At 53.7% G+C, this 20,266-nt stretch overlaps 1 protein-coding gene across 3 annotated transcripts in view; it reads left to right on the top strand.

The window, feature by feature from the left end:
* Positions 1 to 20,266, top strand: part of CORO2A (coronin 2A) — a 51,183-nt gene that overhangs the window by 8,264 nt on the left and 22,653 nt on the right. For 2 of the 3 annotated variants that reach the window (XM_047700686.1, XM_047700689.1), the window contains exon 2: positions 19,716 to 19,916. In XM_047700686.1, coding sequence (XP_047556642.1) covers positions 19,716 to 19,916 — 201 coding nt within the window. Of the gene's footprint in view, positions 1 to 10,643; positions 10,783 to 19,715; positions 19,917 to 20,266 lie in introns of those variants that run through there. The other variant, XM_047700687.1, reaches the window with a different exon arrangement.

Raw genomic sequence — 20,266 nt, 5'->3', positions numbered from 1 at the left:
TACTCATCTAATCCTCTGTCAACCTCCTGGCTAGATAGTCTTGTCCTCTGTTTACAGATCAGGAAACGGGCCCAGAGAGGTTAAGGGATTTTTGCAGGGTCACACAGCCAGCAAAAGATAAAGCTGGGATTTGAACCCATCCATCACTTTTTCCTCACCCAACCCCACAAAGCAAAGGCTCCTGAGCGCTGGCCCTTCCGAAGAAGACAGCGTTCACATTGCAGAATGAACATAACGCCAGCTCAGAGTTCAGAAATGCCCCTGTGGACTGGTCATTAAACGCCCAGGGCTATATGAGTAATGGGGGGAAGGCCTGGAAGGGAGCTGGAGAGATAACGGACAGGAAGGAGCTCAGAGAGCTTCTTGGCTGGTTCATTAACCTCATCCTTGTTAACGATCATTATCAGGACTAGGTTGACCTACGGCCCACCCTGGAGAGAGACCACAGAGACCTGCCCCACACAGATCAATCACCCTAGAGCCTCACCCAGAAAGGCCCACACATTCATTTCCTACAAAGTTATTTTTCGATTTACTCTTGTGAATGAGACCTTTATTTGCGTACGGGTCCCCAAGTGCCCGTGAATCCGGGCTTGGCGCTAGGGTTACAGTGCACAGCAGAACAGACATAGGTGCTGCTGTGGTGGGGTCACAGACCAGAGGCAACGGACAGTAATCCTCGGGTCCCACAAAACCTGCAACAGGTGCCTGTAGGGGAAGAGACGGCATCAAAGCTTACAGAGCAGAGAATGTGCCCAGTTCAGGGTCAACTGCAAAAGGCTATTCTAAGTGAAGGACTCTTTTTTTTTTTTTTTTTTAATTTATTTGAGAGAGAAAGAGATTGAGAGATCAAGTGGGAGGAGGGGCAGAAGGGAAAGCAGACTTCCTGCTGAGTGGGGAGCCCAATGTGGGACTCGATCCCAGGACTCTGGGATCGTGACTTGAGCCAAAGGCAGACGCTTAACTGACTGAGCCACACAGATGCCCCAAAGGAAAGACTTTTGAACTGAGATCTGAAAGACCAGTCATGGGGAAGGGGAGGCTGCTGGACCAAGGAAACAATGCTGAGGCTGACAGATGTGGACCTCTGAGGACTTGAAAGCTCTGAGTATCTCCAGCTCTGATTCCTAGGCAGGTGAGGCCAGAGAGGTGAAGTGGGCCAGACCTCTAGGCTCCTGGAACAGTGGCTATGGAGTGACATGCTCAGATGGGCATCTTCTGATAAGATAGGGGCCAAGATGGTAGGTAGGTGAGTGTGTGCAGATGAGAGCAGCTGGTAGCAGTGGGAGGAGAGCTGGGTGATGGGGTACAAGGAGTGTTGGTGATGGGTGGCTGGAGGAGGAGGAGGCCACACGGGCGACCGCTGGGATCTGGCTGTGCTGTCACAAGACCTGCCTTGCAGAGGGAAGGGTCCCGGGAGGAGAAGAGCTATAGTGGGAAAGCTGTCACCCCACTGATACTTGTCCTGGTTTGGGTTTTGTCCATTTTTTTCCCAGCCCTCCTTAGGTATCCTGGTTCATCCAGCACCTGACTTTTGGTGGCTGATGGGGAAAGAGGTCAGTGGGTGAAGGTCTCTGGTGAGGATGAGGTGACGGACCTCATGGGAGGAGAGGAGAGAGGGGCAGATGGGCAGGGATGAGGTAGAGGAGGTGTCTCCCGGGGGCAGAACTGTGGGCGGGTGTCCCAGATCACTGGACACAAGAAAGCGGCCGATGTCGGATGGCCCAGACGCCATCCCAGAGCTGGCCTCATGGAGAGGCTGCGTCCAGTCTAGGCAGCGGAGTTGAGGCAGCGCCCAATGGGCGGTCAGCAAGGGGGCACTTGGATTAGTGACTTTGGAAGCAGGTGGAACGGTTTCACAGGGTGGCAGAGTGCAGGGTGTGGCCAAGGAAGTGGGTGACTGAGGACAAGGAAAGGAGGGCCTTTGGAAAGGATACGGCCCTTGGACAGGGGGAAACTGAGACTGGAGAGGATCTGGGATGGGTCCGAGGTCACACAGGGAGATGGGGGCTCTGCTAGTATGTTTGCTGTGCTGTGGGTTCCAGATTGCACGGGGTGCTTCCTTTCCTTGGTCTTCCTTGGGAGATGAGAACCTGATGCTGCAGGGTCTGCACATGGCCTTGGCGGGGGGCTGTGGCTAGCCAAGGGGTGCACGCGGATGTGTGCGGGAAGACAACGAAGGGGAGCCGCTAAGCTGAACCTTGTCCCAGCAGCGGGGTGTGCGGAGTGTTGGAGGGACTTGGCAAGGGAACCCGTGTAAGCCAGGGCTGCTGACAGGGAGTGCGCTGAGCCTGTTGGGGCTGTGGCAAACACAGTCCAGTTTGGCTCGGTCCAGGGCGTAGTATCCAGTCCTGGGCAGTCACCAAGGGCGGGGGAGGAGGGAGCAGCCTGGCCTGGCAGAAGGGAGTGTTTTGTCATTTCTGTTGAGAATTGCAGGCAGATCATGATAATAAAAGGTCAGACTTTTAGTCTTTTTTTTTTTTTTTTAAAGATTTTATTTATTTATTTGACAGAGAGAAATCACAAGTAGGCAGAGAGGCAGGCAGAGAGAGAGGAGGAAACAGGCTCCCTGGCTGAGCAGAAAGCCTGATGCGGGGCTTGAACCCAGGACCTGGGATCATGACCTGAGCCGAAGGCAGTGGCTTAACCCACTAAGCCACCCAAGCGCCCCCAGACTTTTAGTCTTATTATTGTTTTTAAGTTCTCTATAGAAAATGCACCCCCCACCGGGGCCCCCCGGGTGGCTCAATCATTAAGCGACTGTCTTCAGCTTGAGTTGTGATCCTGGGGTCCTGGGATGGAGCCCCTCATTGGGCTCCCTGCTCAGCGGGAAGCCTACTTCTCCCTCTCCCACTCCCCCTGCTTGTGTTCCCTCTCTTGCTGTGTCTCTCTCTGTCAAATTAATAAAATCTTTAAAAAGAAAGGGAGGTATTGTAGAGCTATAGAGAGTATGTTTATAAAAAAATTTTTAAAATTAAAAAAAAAAAGAAAGGGAGGGAGGGAAGAAAATGCACCCCCTTCTTGTCTTCACCCAGCCCTACTGCCCTTGTCCCCCTTTCTCTCCCCCACCTTGCCCCCACCTCTCTCCTTGGTTCAGTCCTGGGCCACACCTCAGCTTTGAATGCCCAACTGAGAAGCCATTGAAGGTTTTGGAAGAAGGGATGCTTCTGTCTCAGGGTCGCCCAAATGGGACTCAGCTTAGGAGAAGTCAGGTGGGGAGATTAGGAAGACAGTGTGGACGAGGGGAGAGGGATGTGGAGATGAGGAGGATGAGAGCAGGGGAGAACAGAGCTGTAGAGACAGGAGCAGGACTTAAGGCCTGCCTTGGAAGGCCCGGGATCCATGGCCACAGCTGCCCACCACCACACCAGGCCTGGGTCGGCACCTTGGGGGACCACTGGGCTGCCGGGGCTCCAAGCCCTACAGTGTCCAGCTGGGGCTCTGGTTGGCAGTCGGAGGTAGACTCCACAGGCTCTAGATCTCACCCCCTAGATCCCACCGCCTAAACAAAACCTTCCAGAGTGTAAGGATAACCATAGCACCCCTCAGGGGTCACTTCCCAGCACACAGACATCAGGGGGACCTCATGGGTATCCAAATAGCAAACCCAGGAGCTGGGTTTGACTAGTCCCATTAAACAGACAAGGAACCAAGGCTACAGAGGGAAGCAGAGTGACTCTTGGAACCATGGCCTACTGATGGCTCCATGTGTCCCCCCTTCCCATCCTGATAGCACCTATAACTTGACTGGGACATATATCACTTCCATGCCACCTCCAGCCAGCCTCAGAGCCAGTGGCTGACCTCATGGCACGGGGGATAGAGCTGCAGAGGGCTGAGAGGTGCAGGGAGCCGAGAATGGCCGAGGAAGGGGCTGGACTGAGGCGGGGACATGGAAGCAGCTGGTTTTCACATCAAGAACTAGAAATTTGTGTTCTCTCTGGGCTCTGCGGTAGGCTAGTTACATCCCTCACCCAGTCTTTGTTTCCTCACCTGAAAGGTCAGGGGGTTAGACCAGATGATCTCTACCATCCTGTGCAGCCTGAAAATCCTGCTGGTCTACCCGGCTTCTGTTCTGGTAGCCTCCCAAGTGAGGTGTGCAAGACACTTGTTGGGGTGCAGGGAAGAGCACTATCGAGACGATCATTCGCCTTTGCTCAAGGTACAGACCCACCGACAGGCCGTCAGACAGCCTCGTGTCTCGTGTCTCCAGAAGTCTCTGGAGAGAAGGGGAAAGTACTTTGAGAAGGGATGGCAAGGATGCCCCTGCTCTCTTTTCAGCTCAGTATAGTTAATTTAACCTGGTTAAGGATTCCAAATTAATCCAGACTAATTAATCCAGATTGGTTTTGTAGATTATATTAACCAGTCTGAACAAAACTAATCCTCACAAAATGGACAAGTGGTTTTAGAAGATTCCCATCTGAGGGTGCCTGGGTGGCTCAGTGGGTTAAGCCTCTGCCTTTGGCTCAGGTCATGATCCCAGGGTGCTGGGATCCAGCCCCGCATTAGGCTCCCTGCTCAGCGGGGAGTCTGCTGCTCCCTCTGCCTCTGCCTGCTGCTCTCCCTGCTTGTGCTCTCATTCTCTCTCCCTGTGTCAAATAAATACATCTCAAAAAAAAGAAGAAGATTGCTATCTGAACAGTGGGTTGTTAGTGGTTCTAATAATATGAGTACTGTTGGACAAGAAATTAACACTTGGATTTCTGGCCATGTCACATCCGCAGCCACAAGAAGGGGGGTGGGAAACAGTGACAAACTAATCAAGTCTGATAAGAAGTCAGCCTGAGCTGTTTTTTAGATTGGGGGGGGGACGCTATTTGAAATACAGCTTTAGAGTCACTCTGGTTAGTGATGAATCTCGCCTCATGTATACGTTGTGCCTTGTAGCTCCTGAGAGTAGTAACGTGTATAAAATATAAAATATTGGTGGGTGGGGTTCATTTTTTTCTCTTTTGAAGAGTACATGATCAGGAAAAAAAAAAAAAAGCCTCCCTCCTTTAACTTTCTGGTCCTTTCTCTGCAGCTGCCCCTTCTGACAAATCACCTCGTTTGTGATTTGTTCAGGTAGGGTGTGATTTCTCCATTCTTCTGCCTGTTCCCCAGGCACACACCCCATTGCTACCTCTGGGTCCACAGAACCCAGCACAGGGATCTGTCTCCAGCGGGAGGCATGAAAAATGTAGTGTGAGTCGATGTGTCCCAATTTACCTTTCCCACTGTGGGGCTGCTGCTGTGCTGACCTTTCTGGCAGCAAAGACTTGGGGTCTGTCTCCCCTCCTGACCCTAAGGAGCCCCATTCTTCTCAGCGTAAACCACAGTCTGGAGAAATGCTGCCCACCTTTCAAAGTCTGAGTCTCAGGAAGGTCCAGCTACGGTGAATGACCACCCCACCCCACCCCCGCACCTCACAATTAGAAGCCTTCTTCCCCAGCCATGCTTGGAATTTGTCCCTCTGAGAACAGCAACACAGATAAGGAAAAAAAATATTTGGTACTGTATCCAGTCACAGGATCAAAGGAAACTTTGTTCCATGTCTTAGAGGACTCTCCCAGGCTGAGGTGCCAGAAATCCAGATCCCATTCCTGGTTCTGCCCTTTATGGATGTCCCTGGACAAGCTGACTCAATTTCCCTTTCTGTACCCCATGAGCTCTTGAGGTCTGGCCAGTGCTACTATTCTAAGAAGTGAATCTAGGATCTTTTGTGGGTACCTGCTCCACTGAGTGGTTCTCAGCCCCCATCTGGAGGATTTGAGTCTGGTCTGGGCTCCAACCTAGGTGTCAAATGGGGACAGCTTGGAACATTATGGGGAGGCGATGAAAATGGGGAGATGGGAAACTGAGTCACACAAGAAACCACCCTCCCTTCATGGACCCAGTGCAGGGCCACGTGGTCAGGGGCCTCAGCTCTCTGAAAGGTTGCCATGGGGCGAAGGCTGTGGGTGCCGTTGGTGGGGCTGGAGGAACAGAGGCAGGGCGGGAGGGGAACTGGGGATTTCCACTCAGTGGAAGAAGGAAGTGTGACAGTGGATCTGCCCTGTTCCCGGAAGGAGTGAGCTTCCCATCACTAGAATGGTACAAGCCAAGACCCTCAGACTTTTCAGACAGAATGGTGTGGAAAGGAGGACAGAGAGCTGGGCTGGATGTCCACCCAGGTCCCTGAGGCTGGGCAGTCCTGTTTTTTTGCCCCAGATGTAATAAGATCATTTGAGAACAGGAGTGAGTGCGTCTGGCTCAGAATTAGATTAGATAAGAATTAGAGCTTTAAATCAGCACAGAGGGGTTGGGGGAGGGGCACGAGGTTTTCTCTGCTGCCAGCCTGTTAAGGGGGTTCGGGTGCCTCCCAACACAGGTGATCCCCTCCACCCCCAAATCTTTAGATCTTTAAGCATTGCTACATGGAGGAGAAAAAACGACATGGACACTTTGTGCTTCTGGTTTAATCTGTAAGCTCTGGTCACCTTATGCATTTTTGTTAAACGTTCATTTCAATCCATTAAGACAGTTAAATACGGTAGGGCAGTGCCTAGCCCACAGTGAGTACTCAGTAGAATGCTATTATTACTTATTTTGAATTTATCTTGGATTTGCCATGTGCCAGGCAGCGTTCTAAGTGCTTGCCATATATGAATTCATTTACTACTTTAGGATGACAAAACCTAAGACCTGGAGAGGTTGACTGGCCTGCCCAAGGTGTCCCAGCGGGTATGTGGTGAGACCAGTGCCTGAGCCAGGCCCGACCGTGTCCGTAGCCATCTCTGCCTCCTCTCCATGTGGTCATACCCCACAGTAAAGAAACAAAGCACGTGTGCCCCCACCCCGTTCTCCCTTCAGAGCCTCCCTAAAGCCTCAGGACGGTTACAAGCAGAGATGCACATTCCCATTGTACAGATGGGGCCCTGGGGCCCAGAGAGGGCAATGACTTGAACAGGGTCACACAGCCAATGGAGGCAGAGCAGACTGGAGCTGGGCCCCTGGTCTCAGAACGTATCTGTGCCTTCCCTGCGCAGAGTGGGGCTCCCAGCCAAGCCCAGGGAGAGTCCCTGTGAGCCGGTACTGCTCCCTCAGCTCTTTCTTCCCCAAGAGCAGCGGGAGCCAGCCCCTCAGAGGGTCAGGAAGCCTGCAGGAAGGGGATAGGAAGAGAACTCCTCTGTCCAGGCACAGATCCTCCAGGCCTTTCCTGAAAGTGCCTGGGAAAGTTGTGAGGACGCTTGCCCTATAGCAGCCCCTTCTGCTGAGGGCGGTGTGGGCAGAGAAGGCCCCACTAGCCAGGAGTGAAAGGGGTGGGAGGGGTGCCTGGGTGGCTTAGTTGGGCAACTGTTGGTTGCCTTCAGCTCAGGTCATGATCCTGGAGCCTCGGGGTAGAGTCCCACGTCAGGCTCCCTGCTCAGCGGGGAGCTTGCTTCTCCCTCTGACCCTCCCCCCTCTCGTTCTCTCTCTTTCTCTCTCTCTCTTTCTCATTCTGTCTCTCAAATAAATAAGTAAAATCTTAAAAAAAAAAAAAAGAAAGAAAGAAAGAAAGAAAGAAAGGGGGAGGAGGACGGCCTCCCCGAGGAAAGTAGAGCAGGAAGGGTGGAGCCGGCTGATGGCCTGGGAGAGCCAGGGGAGAGCCAGCCGGATACCTAGGGGCTGCTAGCTCTTTTCTTCCTTTCTTATTGGGGCAGAATTTACATCACATAAAATTTGCCATTGTAACCATTTTTAGTTCTGTGCCCTGGAGTACATTCACGCTGTTTGTACAACCAGCACCACTGTGATTTTTAAATTTTGATCTCACAATAGCCTATTCTGTTCTTTAATGGTTTTGCTGACATGCCTTAATGAAAAGTGTGCGCTCGGTGCTGAAATTACCACGCTTGACAAAAAGGACCTCGTGTCGAAGCTTCCCCCATGCCAGGCATTGCTTTAAGGTATTTTATTTTATATTTTTTAAATAGTTTTCTAGAAAGATTTTATTTATTTATTTGCCAGAGAGAAAGTGAGAGAGAGCGTGCGCAAGCAGGGGGAGCCGACTCCCCACTGAGCAGGGAGCCCCATGTGGGCTCGGTCCCAGAACCCTGAGATCATGACCTGAGCTGAAAGCAGATGCTTAACCAACTGAACCGTCCAGGCACCCACTGTAAGGCATTTTAAATGAATAAACTCATTGAATCCTTACCATTTCCATGTAAGTTAGGTTCTGTCGTTGACCCCAGTTTACAGATGGGAAGACTGAGACACGAACAGGTTTTAGTATCTTTCCCCACATCCCTCCCTGGCCCATCAGTTGCTGCCGTTTGTTGAGGACTCACTGTGCGCCAGTCTAACGGCTCTGTTCAGCCTTGGCGCCATTTCATAGCAACGTGGGGAGAGGTCAGTGTCCATGTAGTTGCAAGATCTAGGGAAGGAGAGTCTGGGTTTCTCTCTGGGTCTGACTCTGAAGCCTGTGTCTTGACCACCCGACCTTGATGCCTGGAGTTCAGAGGGTGAAGCTGGCTGCCGAGCACCCGCTGGTTCTTGAGGACTGGCCTGAACCCCCGTTTGTATATTGAGAATATTTGCTAGATGGAAAGGCAAGAATCACAGCCCCCAGTGGCCCCCAGTTAGGAGGCGGTTGTGTGCTCCTGGAGCGTTTGGAGGACAGGTTCCTGCTGTCTCATGGTTGTGTAACCTCAGAGAAGTGCTCTGAGCGGAGCACAGCTGGCTGTGTCCACGCGATGGGGGTAACTGCCCCCAGCCCGAGGTGGACGTGAGGAGTGAACCCAACAGGAAGGACTCCGCAAATCACAGAGCTGGCTTGTAGGGCGGTGGCTCTGGGTGGTCCCCTGTCAACTGCTTGACGGTCACCTGGGAACTTGTTGGGAATGCTGGTTCTCAGGCGCCGCTACTGAATTGCTAACTCAGAGACTCCAGGATGGGCCCAGCGATCTGGGGAGTGAATCAGCCTTCCAGGTAATTCTGGTGCACCCCTGGGTTGAGACCTGCTGTTGGAAAGCTTCATGCAGAATGTGCATGAGACACGGGCACCAGACCTAGCAGAGAGTCCGTCTTGGGCTGGAGGGGCCTCCTCAGCCTGGGCTCTGGTGGACGGCCTGCCCTCCTCCGAACAGATGATTCAGGAGGAGCTCAGGGAGGCTGGAAATGGGGGGGACGGCGGCTTGGCTGTCCTCCCCCGGCTGCTGTTGCAGCTGCTACCTGAAGAATTGATGAAGGCCAAGCATTATGTCCGAGTTCCTAAGCAAGGGGGCAGAGAAGCAGGAAGGGATGGCCAGTGCCCCACCCCCCGCCCATGTGCTCGGCTGGGCTGCCCAGGCAGGAGCAGGAAACAGGCATATCTGGGCATATCAAGCATATCTGGGGACTCGGCACAGGAATGGGTTGAGGGGGAAAAGGAGACTATTTTTTGATGTAAAACCCCAGCCACTGGCTGAGATGTGGCCTACAAGCCAGGCCTCCCGGCTCCGTGGCTCTCTCAAATTGCTGACACCTGTGGAGACAGGTCAGCCCTTGACTCCTGGTCAGCAAGCCCAAGGCTCTGCGCTCTCCCCCAATCAGGCACGCTCTTTTCCTCCCAAGCCCAGACCAGGAAGGCCTCAGAATCTTCTTCCCCCCTCCTCCTCTTTATGCCCCACAGCTTCCCCCTCCAGCCGACTACAACCAGCCATGAAACAGAACCCACTCACCCACCTGTTTCTTCCTTAGATACAAGCCCAAAGTTGAGGAAAGAAAATACTTCCTCTGGCCAGACATTCTAACTACCTAATAGCCAGACCCACATTTCATGGCAGCCGTCACGTCGCCACACCCCTGGTTTCAAACTGACATCTTCCCGTGGTCTCAGGTGCCAAGGCCTTAGCCATATTCGGAGCCCTTGCCGGTTCCTTGTTGGCGGGGCCCTCGCTGCTCCCTTGCCCAGACCCCAACCATACCTAACCCCTTGTGGTTTGTTCCCTGGCTGTGTCTTTCACTTCCTCCACCTACAGTGCGCACCCCATCACTCTGTGCTCAGCTCACCCGACTCAGCCTTTCGGGCTGGCCTCAAACAGACCTGCCCCGAGGCTCTCACCCACTCCTGGGATTTCCACCTTCCCGCTGCAGCCTGGTCAGTCCCTTTCACCCTGAACTGAGCTCACTGGTTCCATGTTGGCCTCTCCCATCAACCTGATCCCCTGGGGGGCAGAAGTCCCTGCCTGGATGATCCTCGCCGCTCCCCCACAGTGCCCAGCACAAGCCAAGCTCTGGGAGGGCTCCAGGAATGCAGGTTGGTGTCACCCTGGGCCCCAGGGTCCCAGCAACAGGGCAAAGTGGGAGCTGACTTTGTGGGCTGGAGGTGGCCCCCGCCACTGGCAGGTGCCCATCCCAGAAGGGGGGCTGGAGGGCTTCTGCTCACTGTGGAACCCCGAGCCAGGCACTCTCCCAGTCTGGGCCTCAGTGGCCCTCTCTGTCCAAAGACAGATTCAGAAGCTCCGCTGGGAGATGAGTGGTGAGGAAGCAGTGGAACCTCCAGATTGTCACCCTCCTGAAGGTGGCTTTAGAAAGTCCCCAGTGACCCTTGTCTCTTGAAACTCTCAGATAAGGAGATTGTGGGGCAATAAAGCTGCCTGAAGTTTTGGTCTGGGCCTGACTTAGGGGAATAAACAGGAAGAAGCCAGGTTCTGTCTCTCTAGAGGAGCAAGGCAAGAAGGGCCCCAGGCCTCCAAAGACTGGGACAGCTGATAGGTAGTTCCATCATCCTCCCGGTCCCGGGTTTTGGTGCATGTGGGCTGCAGAGCTTTCAGTGGACCGTCCTAACAGTCGGGCAAGGTAAGAGTATTACCTGCCTGAGAAAACAAAACCCGAGAGGGGATGGTGATTTGCCCAAGGTCATGGAGCAGACTGGTGTCAGAATCAGGGCTCTCCCACCTGACCAGCATACTCGCTAGGAAAATTACAGGCTCAGCGCATTCCCCGCCCTGCCCACCGTTCCTCGTGTCCAGAGACGGGTTCAGGAGAGGCTCATGGCCTGAATGGAAGCTAGTCCAGGAGCCAGGTGGGTCCCCCTGCACCCCCCCCCCCCCCCCGGGTACCTGCTTGTGGGATCTGGCCTGCGTGTGGGCAAAGCAGAGGGGAGAACCATTCGGACTTGGCAGTCTGGTGGCCGAATGGCTGGAAGGCTGGACAGAGGGAGCAGGCAGGAGCGTAGGCAGCAGGACCAGGGGAGGGAAGAGCACAACCACAGCGGAGCTCTTTCTTGGTACCAGAGGTTTGCAAGGTATTTTACAGCCGTTACCTTGTTCAATCCTTGGTAAGTGTCTGTGAGGATACCCATGTGCATGATGAGGCCCAGAGACAGGTTGAGGTCCAGGGTTTGAACCTGATTCTCCTCTCTCCCTGCGCTGGGCAGCCTCATAGAGTAGAGAGTGCTCTGGCTGGCAAGCTGGTGGTGGTTCTGTTGGGCCCAGGAAGGTGGAGGGAGACAAGGAGCATCCTAGGAGCCCAGTTAAATACTTAACGTGGGCTGATTTGCTTCCAGGCAGAGAGAAGGGGGCATGAGCAAAGATGGTGTGCCTGGGAAAACAGTGCTTTGAGGGGAAGGCAGATAAACCATTTTGGCTAAAGGTTGAGTTTGTGGAGATGAGATGTGGCCAGTGGAGTGTGGGGCCCCACACCCCAAATCCAGCAGAGGGCTTGATCCTGAGGACAGAGGGGATCTGGGGTAGTGGGTCTTAAGGGAAATGATGGTGTCTGAGTGAGGTCAGGAAAGGAGCCCAGGGCTGGGGTAGGGGCAGAAAGGGAGTGAGGCCCAGAGAAAAGGCTGGCTAGGCTTTGCAAGACTTGAGGGAGGGATAGAGGACAGTGGGGGGCCGTGGGGCAGAGGAGGTCAGGCTGTCACTGGAGGTGCCCTGCCCCTCTTTGGTGCCAGGGCTCTGGGCAGTGTCAGATGTCAGGAGGAAGCTCTCCCTTGGGCCTAATCTCATCAGGAGGAGAGAGGCATTTTCTTGGCTCTGTCTGTGACTCAGGCTGTATTTCCTGTGGGCCTGCCGGGAGGCATCTGTGCTGGACCAGAAGGACCAGAGACCTGGAAGAAGGGAGATGGGCACAGGGGAGGGGCCCCACAGCAGAGAGAACCTGGAGACTGGGCTGTTTTTACTTGCCAGCTGGGCTGTGCTGATGGAGGAAATCACAAGGCTTCCCCTGTCTTGCCCAGCACCACTGCCACCCAGAACCCACCAGGAACCCCAGTCTCCTCGACACAGGGCTGAGCACGGCGGCCGGCTTCCACCCCGAGGGCTTTGACCCTGCCGGGGAGATGCACACATACACTCTTCAGGTTCCTCTCGACCAAGAGGGATCACTAGTAAGCTTTTCATGGGTGCTTGTCTGCTCCCTCCACCACCGTAGTGGGCACCAGGGGTCAGAACTCTGTGCTTAGGGGGCTGCTTTGCACTTTCTGGTTTGGGATTTTTACTCAGATCTCCAAAATGCTGGGCCCTCAACACATACCTGTCACATACGACATCACATCCTAGAGTGTGGTAAATTCAGGACCACAGCAGTCTTAACAGCAAACATTTGTTGACCACTAAGTATGCACCCAGCATCACTTCATATGCTGTGTAGATTATCTTACTGAATTGTCCGGGGAGCCCTGTGAGAGAGTGTGGACCCAGGACTCAACAGTTTGGCTTCAAATGCCGAGATCAGCCGCCTACTAGCAGCTGTGTGATTTTGGACAAGCTGCTTAACCTCTCTGGGCCCCCAGCTTTCTCCTCTGTAAAAATGGGATGATAACAGGGGATTGCTTTGAGGATTGAGTTAGGACACGGAGCCTACCTCGTGCAAAGTAAGCGATGCGGTAGCTGTTAGTTGTTACTGTGCCCAATTTCGCTGGTGAAGGAACAGACATGTGAAGTCACCCGCCCAAAGTCACATAGGTATGGGGGACTGTAGTAACTCTGTAGTTACACTGTTAACTGGGTACCCAGTAGCCACATGTAGGGCACGTGGAACGTTGCTAAGGTGATGGAGGAGCTGCATTTTACATTGTATTTCCTTGTACTTCACTGTGACTTTAATCTAGAAGCCACAAGGGCCCCGTGTCGGACAGAACCGGGGGGGGGGTCCCACACCCAGTGATCTAATGTCCCTTATGCTCGTGTGCCTTCGAAGTCGCAGCCCGCGGCCCCGTGCTTTAGCAGGCTAAGATCACACCATCTCCCACCTTCCTGCCCTCGGCCATGTCCCTGGGAGGCGTCCACAGACGCAGAGCAGGGACAGCACTGTCCATCCCCTGCCCCTGTACCCCGGTGTCAGCAGGGGGCCTGGCCCAGAAGAAGCAGTGCACCAACAGCAGATGAAGCTTGCTGATTGAATTAAGGCAGCTTCACCTTCCTTGACAAACCTTGTGTTCTTCTGCTTTGAAAGTGCTGTGCTCTGGTTCAGGATGTTGGGCTCTTCAGGAAGTCTGTTCTAGGGCCTCAATGAGCAGGTTGTCTGAGTCACTTGTAACCTTGACTCTGACAAGTTGTTTGTGAATCAGATAACAGTTTTCTGGAGACCTCTGAGGTTGGTGGGGTGCCCAACTTGCCCCTGTTTGCCCAGGACTTTCCCAGGCATTTTCCATTTTAGCATCAGGAGTACGTCCCCCAACTCTTCTCCCCACATCCCGGGCAAAGCAGGACAGGTGATCCCCCTGCTTCTGTGGAGAGCAACAAGGCCTCTTCTCCTCTGAAGGAAGGAAGAAAACTAAGCCAGTGGGGTGAGACCCTGAGGCCCCAGGTCCCCGGCTCCCGCTGTGTCACTGCAGACCCTGTTGCTGGCCCGTGGAAGGCAAAAATAGAGATTATGCCAAGAAGTGACAAATAAACCAGGGCCTGGCCTCAGATGAGCAGAAACTCGTGAGCAGAAACTGTGGATAAAATTCTCACTAGCAGGAAGTCACTAAGACCTGTGGTTTCTTCTTTCTGCCTGGTGAGAAAGGAAGCCTCCTTGGGAATGGCTGGTTAAGCAGAGATGTGTGTCGACAGCAGGGCGCCTTGACCTCACTTGGGCCTTGCTTCCTGATCCAGGTGTCCTGCCTCCTTCAGGGATGGATCAGAGGCCCTGATAAGGATTCAGGATGAAAGAGAAAGATTTCCTGTCCAGTTTGAAGCCAAGGTCAGAATCAGGATAAGCCCTATGATGGATAATAGTTTGGTCAGGGATTGGAGTCAAGGTGAGGGACCCGCCCATAATTAGGTGTTTGTTAACTCTTGGTCTTCGTAGATCACCTTCAGAGTATTCTTTTTCTTACCGTAGTCTTTTTTTTTTTTTTTAAGATTTTGATTTTTATTTATTTGACAGAGATCACAAGTAGGCAGAGGCAGGCAGAGAGAGAGAGGAGGAAGCAGGCTCCCCGCTGAGCAGAGAGCCCAATGCGGGGCTCGATCCCAGGACCCTGAGATCAGGACCTGAGCTGAAGGCAGAGGCTTTAACCCACTGAGCCACCCAGGCACCCCTTTTTTCATTTTTTTAAGCCTAGGAAACCATGGTTCTAATTCCCCTCTCTTAACTGCATTGACCTAAGCATGGTGATTTTTGACCTTCTCCGGAGGCACGAGCACTGGGCAGGTCTTAAGAGAACAAATAACACTGCAAATCTTCCATGAGGAACCACAAACTTACAAAGGGATCATAGTAGCCAGCAGCACCAGACCCCTACCCTCGCCTGAGTCTAATGCTAAATTAGGTCAAGTCACGCTTTCCCTGAGGCCAGTAACAGGCAATTAATGAATAATCCATAATGCTAGTTTGTGCCACACCCAGTTCATCCCGCAGCTAACCCTTGTCCTGCAGTGAGACCCGGTTGGGCTGGGAAGACAGGCCTTGGGGGGCCCAGCGGGAAAGGGGTGTGTGTGTGTGTGTGTGTGTGTGTGAGAGAGAGAGAGAGAGAGAGAGAGATACACGTCAGAGAGGAAGGCGTGCAGGAAGAGGGGCCTCTGGGGCAAGCCTTGGCTTCTGCTTCCCACCTCCCATTGCTCCTGTTAGTTTGATCTTGGTTAAGTCACTTCCCCGGCACCTCAGTTTTGCCCTCAAGTGGGACAAGAGCCTGCACCTACCTGGCAGGGGGCTGGGAGGGATGGGACAGGCACCAAGCCATTCTCCTGTCAGGCATTAAGAAATAAACTCAATGGGATGTTAAAACCCAGAGATGACTAATCTTTTTCGGGGGGGGGGGGGAGCAGGGAATTTGCAGCCCACAAAGCCTAATCCCGTGGCATCAGGCCTGCTAGACACGCATGGGGATAGCAGCCGCACAAGCTACCCCCCCACTTTGTGCCCCAGCGAGCCAGCCTGCCACACCTAAGAAGGCATGCTGTGGCTTTGATGTGGACCCACTGGATGGCACCAGGCAGGACGGGACTGGTGGCAAGGGCTAAACCTGGCCCAGATAGGCCGTTCTGGCCCAGCCCATGGGCGAGGGCCCTCCAGGTCCCAAGGGCCCACTGCAGTCCACATTTCCAGACAAGTGCCTGCTTGTGGGGGAAATAAAATCCATTCTCTGAATTGCTGAGTCCCTAAATTCATTTATGCACAGATAACACCCATGCACGCCCAGATGCAACCGAACACCCAAAGAGATGCCCACGTGCTTGCACACCCGTGCATATGATGAATGCTGCACTCATGCACGCATTTGCACACAGCACACATTTGCACAGACTTCACCCACGTATATGGGTGCACACTCCCATACTGCGGGCAGGAGAGACGGCCAGGCTTGGCCCCATCCCCCACTTCACGTTTCTGTCTGAGGCAACAGATCTGGAAGAACTTTGCCAGGGGAGATAAGGCACCCGGGGTGGGGTAGGGTGGGGTAGAGTGGGGAGTGGAGTTGGGGGCAAGGGGACAGAAGGTCGTGAACACAGTTTTAGCTTTCTGTCGCTGTTCCACAGTCACTGGCTTCAACAGTGGAAGCAAAGAGCCCTCTTTCCAGAAGGTGTCCACGTAGTTTCCTGAGCCTTGTTTTACTTTTCTGTAAAATGGGGGTGAGAATGGTCGTGATGCCTCTGCCTCCAGGCTGAGGCGAGATCAAGCATGTGATGGGTAGGAAAGAGACTTCTCATCACCATCATTATTTGCGGGAACCTGGAGCTGGAGGCTGGAGGGGGTGGGGGCTGGCTTCAGCCCTCAGCTCCAGCTTGCTCGCTGTGTGACCTCAAGTGGGTTCTCCTTTGCTTCTCTGCCTCAACTTCTCTGCCTCTGTAGTGGGGAGCAAGGTAGCAGCTACCTGTTAAGTCCATACAGGGAAGCACGGGGAATGACACCAGGCACGTAGCAAGCACCCTGAAAACTGTGAGTTGTCATTGCCGTGGAGTGACTGAGCTGAAAGAGGGTCCTTGCCCGGGCCTCTTGAGGCCTCCTGACCCTGGGCGGGGAGCCATCCCTCAAGTGTGGGGCCGAGCGCCGGGCTGTGAAGGAAGAGCACCAGGGTGGCAGGAGGGGCCCAGATGGGTGATGCCGCTTAGGTCAAGGTGATTTCTGCAGCCACCACCGGCCCTCTTACCCCACTGCCCACAGCACGTGACACAAAGGCCAGCTATCCCCCTGCCTTGCTTTTCCACTGACCTGTCCCCCTTCTCTGTCCCCTCTGCCCTGCTTCAGCCCAGGTGATCCTCACCTCTCACCTGTTCCATGCTGTCTTGCTCTTGGCAATCAAGGGAATCACCCAAAAGTGAGCTCAGCTCCTCGGCCCCTGTTGGAATCCCTGCAGCAGCTCTGCCTTGCCCTGAGAGTTTAAGTTCTTTTCCATGGCTCCTGAGATGATGTGAGTCCTGCCTCCCTGCCTACCTCTCCCTGGGTTCCTGTGCTCCAGCCACACCGAGCATAGGCGGCTATCGCCAGGCTACCACTCGTTGGGGCTGCTCGGGGCAGGGTGTTGGGACGGATAGACTGCCCTCCGTGACAAACAGCCCCACTTGCTCAGTGGTTCGCTCTGCCGGTTTATGTCTCTGTCACGCTGTGTGTCCAACATTTGCTGCTGCTGAAGGTGAGGCAGAGTTGGGGAGCTTGGAGCTGAGCCTGCTGACTTGCCCCCTGCTTTCCTACCCCTAGCCCCGGCCCAAGGCAGCTCCTCAGCTGCCATGTAATGACCAAGAGCCTAGGGACATCTTGGTCCTTGCTGTTCTTTTGTAAGAAGGTCCCCAGGACCCATTTCCCTCAGGACCCAGTGCAGAGAAAAGACGGGCTACGCCTAGCATGTGTCTTATATCTTCCACACACTGATTAAATCCCTTTCCAACTCGGTTTCCCTTATTGAATTGGCCACTGGGAGGCTCAGACCCACGTCGGAGGAGCACCTCCACTGTGTGGAGTATCTGACAGCACACATTCAGTAGCTCAGCTCCCCCGAATCTCGGGGATCTCTTTGTTCCTGCATTTTCCCTCTGTCCCCATTGCCTCGCTGTGGCTTTTCCGTGTGTGCTTCTATCTTGCGTGCTCTCCACTTCTGTAAGGCTTCTTACATCCTTTCTGGGACTGGATGGACGTCAATTAGTCTCTCCCTGCATTCTGGGCGGCTTCCTGGAGCTCTAGCAAATGTATCTCCTGAAAAGAGAGTTGAAATGTCTGAGCTACGCAGGACAGATCTGTCCCAGGAGGCTGGTGGGCTTCCTGGGGAGGGTTTGGCTCACATGTCAGACCCTCAGTCACTGTGACCTCTTTTTTTTTTTTTTTAAGATTTTATTTATGTATTTATTTATTTATTTATTTATTTATTTAACAGAGAGAGATCCCAAATAGACAGAGAGGCAGAGAGAAAGGGGGAAGCAGTCTCCCCACTGAGCAGAGAGCCCGTCGCGGGGCTCAATCCCAGGACCCTGAGATCATGACCTGAGCCGAAGGCAGAGGCTTAACCCACTGAGCCACCCAGGCACCCCCACCGTGACCTCTTGAGGTCCACAGTCTAATCTTGTGCCTTTGAACTTAACCACAGAGCAGATGCCTTCTTTGTGCTAACTCTGGGGGTGCCCAGCCAAACATGCCTGCCCTTGGGAATTTCCTAGAGCCTGGGGGTGAGCAGAGCTCCAGGCCTTTCTCTGAAGAACCTGCCGGTGGCAGAGGAGGTGAGCCCTGACACCAGACGCAGGAATCAGGGCAGGCAGTGTTAGGGGCCTGAGGGCAGGCAGGAGACACAGCTGGTGGGGTTAGAAGAGAGGAGAGGACCGGAGCTCTGCTACCTAAGGTAGCAAGGAAGACTCTGGAGGAGGGCCCTGGGTGCTGGAGAAGGGAGGGTTTGGACTTGTGGAGATGGGTACAAGGATTACTAGGAAGGGCAGGCCAAGCAGAGGGGGAAGACAAGGGACTGGAAATGCAAGAGGTACAAGGTACAAGGTACAAGGGAACCTGGGAGGTTCTTTATCTAGAAAGTACATTTTAAAAGATGAGCAAGAAAAGGTGCATCTTGGAATATCGGAGGGGAACCTCACTGAAAGGCCTTGAGTGCCAGGCTGGCTTTGGCCTTTGGAGGGCGGTAGTCAGTCCAGAGTGACCAAGGGTGACCTCAGGTAGGGGAGGAGGGTGAGGAATACAGCTAGGCTTGGTGTCTCTCTGGCCTAGATGAGGAGCGTGGACGGGCAGATCTAGTGGGGCCAGAGCCTGGGGTCAGGGGTTTGACCCAGGCCGCAGCAGGGCCGGAAGGCCCCATGTGTTTGGCCACTCATGAAGCTGAGACCCTCTTCTGCCATCCATGGCCTAGCCATGCTCACCCCTCCAGCTTGTGCTCTCTTCACTCCCATCGTCCCATATCCATGTTTATGTGTGTGTGTGCATATATATTTTTTTTCTTTCTCACATTTCCTTGCTAATATTATAAAACCACATGTAATTCCTCAAACATTCCATGTTTGCTTCTCTCTCAGGGCCTTTGCTCAGGCTGTTCCATCTGCCTGGGACATCTTCCCCGCATCTTACTTTTTTCCCCCGCCAACTCCTCCTCATCCTTCAAATCACAACTCACTTGTCACTTCTTCTGGGAAGCCCTCCCAGACTGCCATGTACTAACCTTTATTATTATCTGTAGTACACCGGATCCCAGTGGCCCATCTTCCCACAGGATTCTTCACTTCTCTAAGGCGGGCTCAGGCTTACTCTCTCCAAACCCCCGGTGCCAGGTACAGGGCCTTGTCACACAGTGGCGCTCAGTAACTAGAGTGAACAAATACGGGGCCGAATGAGGAGCTAAGGTAGCTCAAGATGCCTGGACGATAATCGTGATAGTAATTAAGACTGTATATCAAGGGACCTATGATTTAGTCCTCATGACAAGTCTGTGAGACAGATGATTTTGTGATCCCCATTTTACAGATGGGAAAATCTGAGGCCAAAGAAGTTAAGTCACTTGCTCACCCAGCCGGTAAGAGGCAGAGCTGGAATTGGAGCCCAGGCTGGGTCCAGAGGACACAGTGTGACCCACATCGCTGGGCTGGAGTGGGGTGGGCCGATAGGAAATGGGAGTTTTCTCTCTGGCGTTTCTGCCCTTCGGATCGACAGGTGAAGAGATGACAAGCAAACAGGTCAGGGATAATCATACACCATCTCACCAGAACCACAGAAGTCGCCACAATGACATCCTGTTCGTTGCTTGCCCTTGATAGCACCCTGTCCACATAGAGCCAACTGCTGCCCTGGTCCTGCCCTCTCCAGAGGGACTCCCCAGGTGTCTTGCTGTCAGCGTCACGGAGCCTCACGCCCCGCCTTGTCCTGTTCGTTTCCCATAGATGTCATGGCATTCCCAGTACCGGAGCTCCAAGTTTCGCCACGTCTTTGGCAAACCAGCGAGCAAGGAGAACTGCTACGACTCGGTGCCCATCACCCACAGCGTCCAAGACAATCACTTCTGCGCTGTGAACCCCTGTTTCATTGCAGTCGTGACTGAGTGCTCCTGTGGGGGGGCCTTCTTCGTCATTCCCTTGAACCAGGTAAGGCCACCGGCTAAGTTTCGGGCCCACACAGCCCTCTGGAGGCGGTGCAGACAGCGAAGTAGAAAGAGCCTGGGTTTCTGGTCTCACGCGTGGCTGCAGATCCTAACCTTGCCTCTTACCAGCCATGTGACCTTGAGTTCTTTCACTTCTTTGAGCCTTGGTTTCCTCATTGGGAAAAAAAGATACGTATCCTGGGATTTCTGCTTTTAGCAGTTGCCTAGCTACTCCCAAGACCTGTCTTCCACCCCACAGCAAAATAGCTCACTCCTGAATCGGATATAATTTGTAATGCATTGCTGGGCTCACAAGACATTAGGGAAATTGCCAAAGCCACCTCCCCTCCCCAA

The sequence above is a fragment of the Lutra lutra genome, chromosome 13 (assembly GCF_902655055.1).
Source record: "Lutra lutra chromosome 13, mLutLut1.2, whole genome shotgun sequence".
Taxonomy (NCBI): domain Eukaryota; kingdom Metazoa; phylum Chordata; class Mammalia; order Carnivora; family Mustelidae; genus Lutra; species Lutra lutra.
Note: the sequence above shows the minus strand (reverse complement) of the source record. Positions and strands in the feature narration are given on the sequence as shown.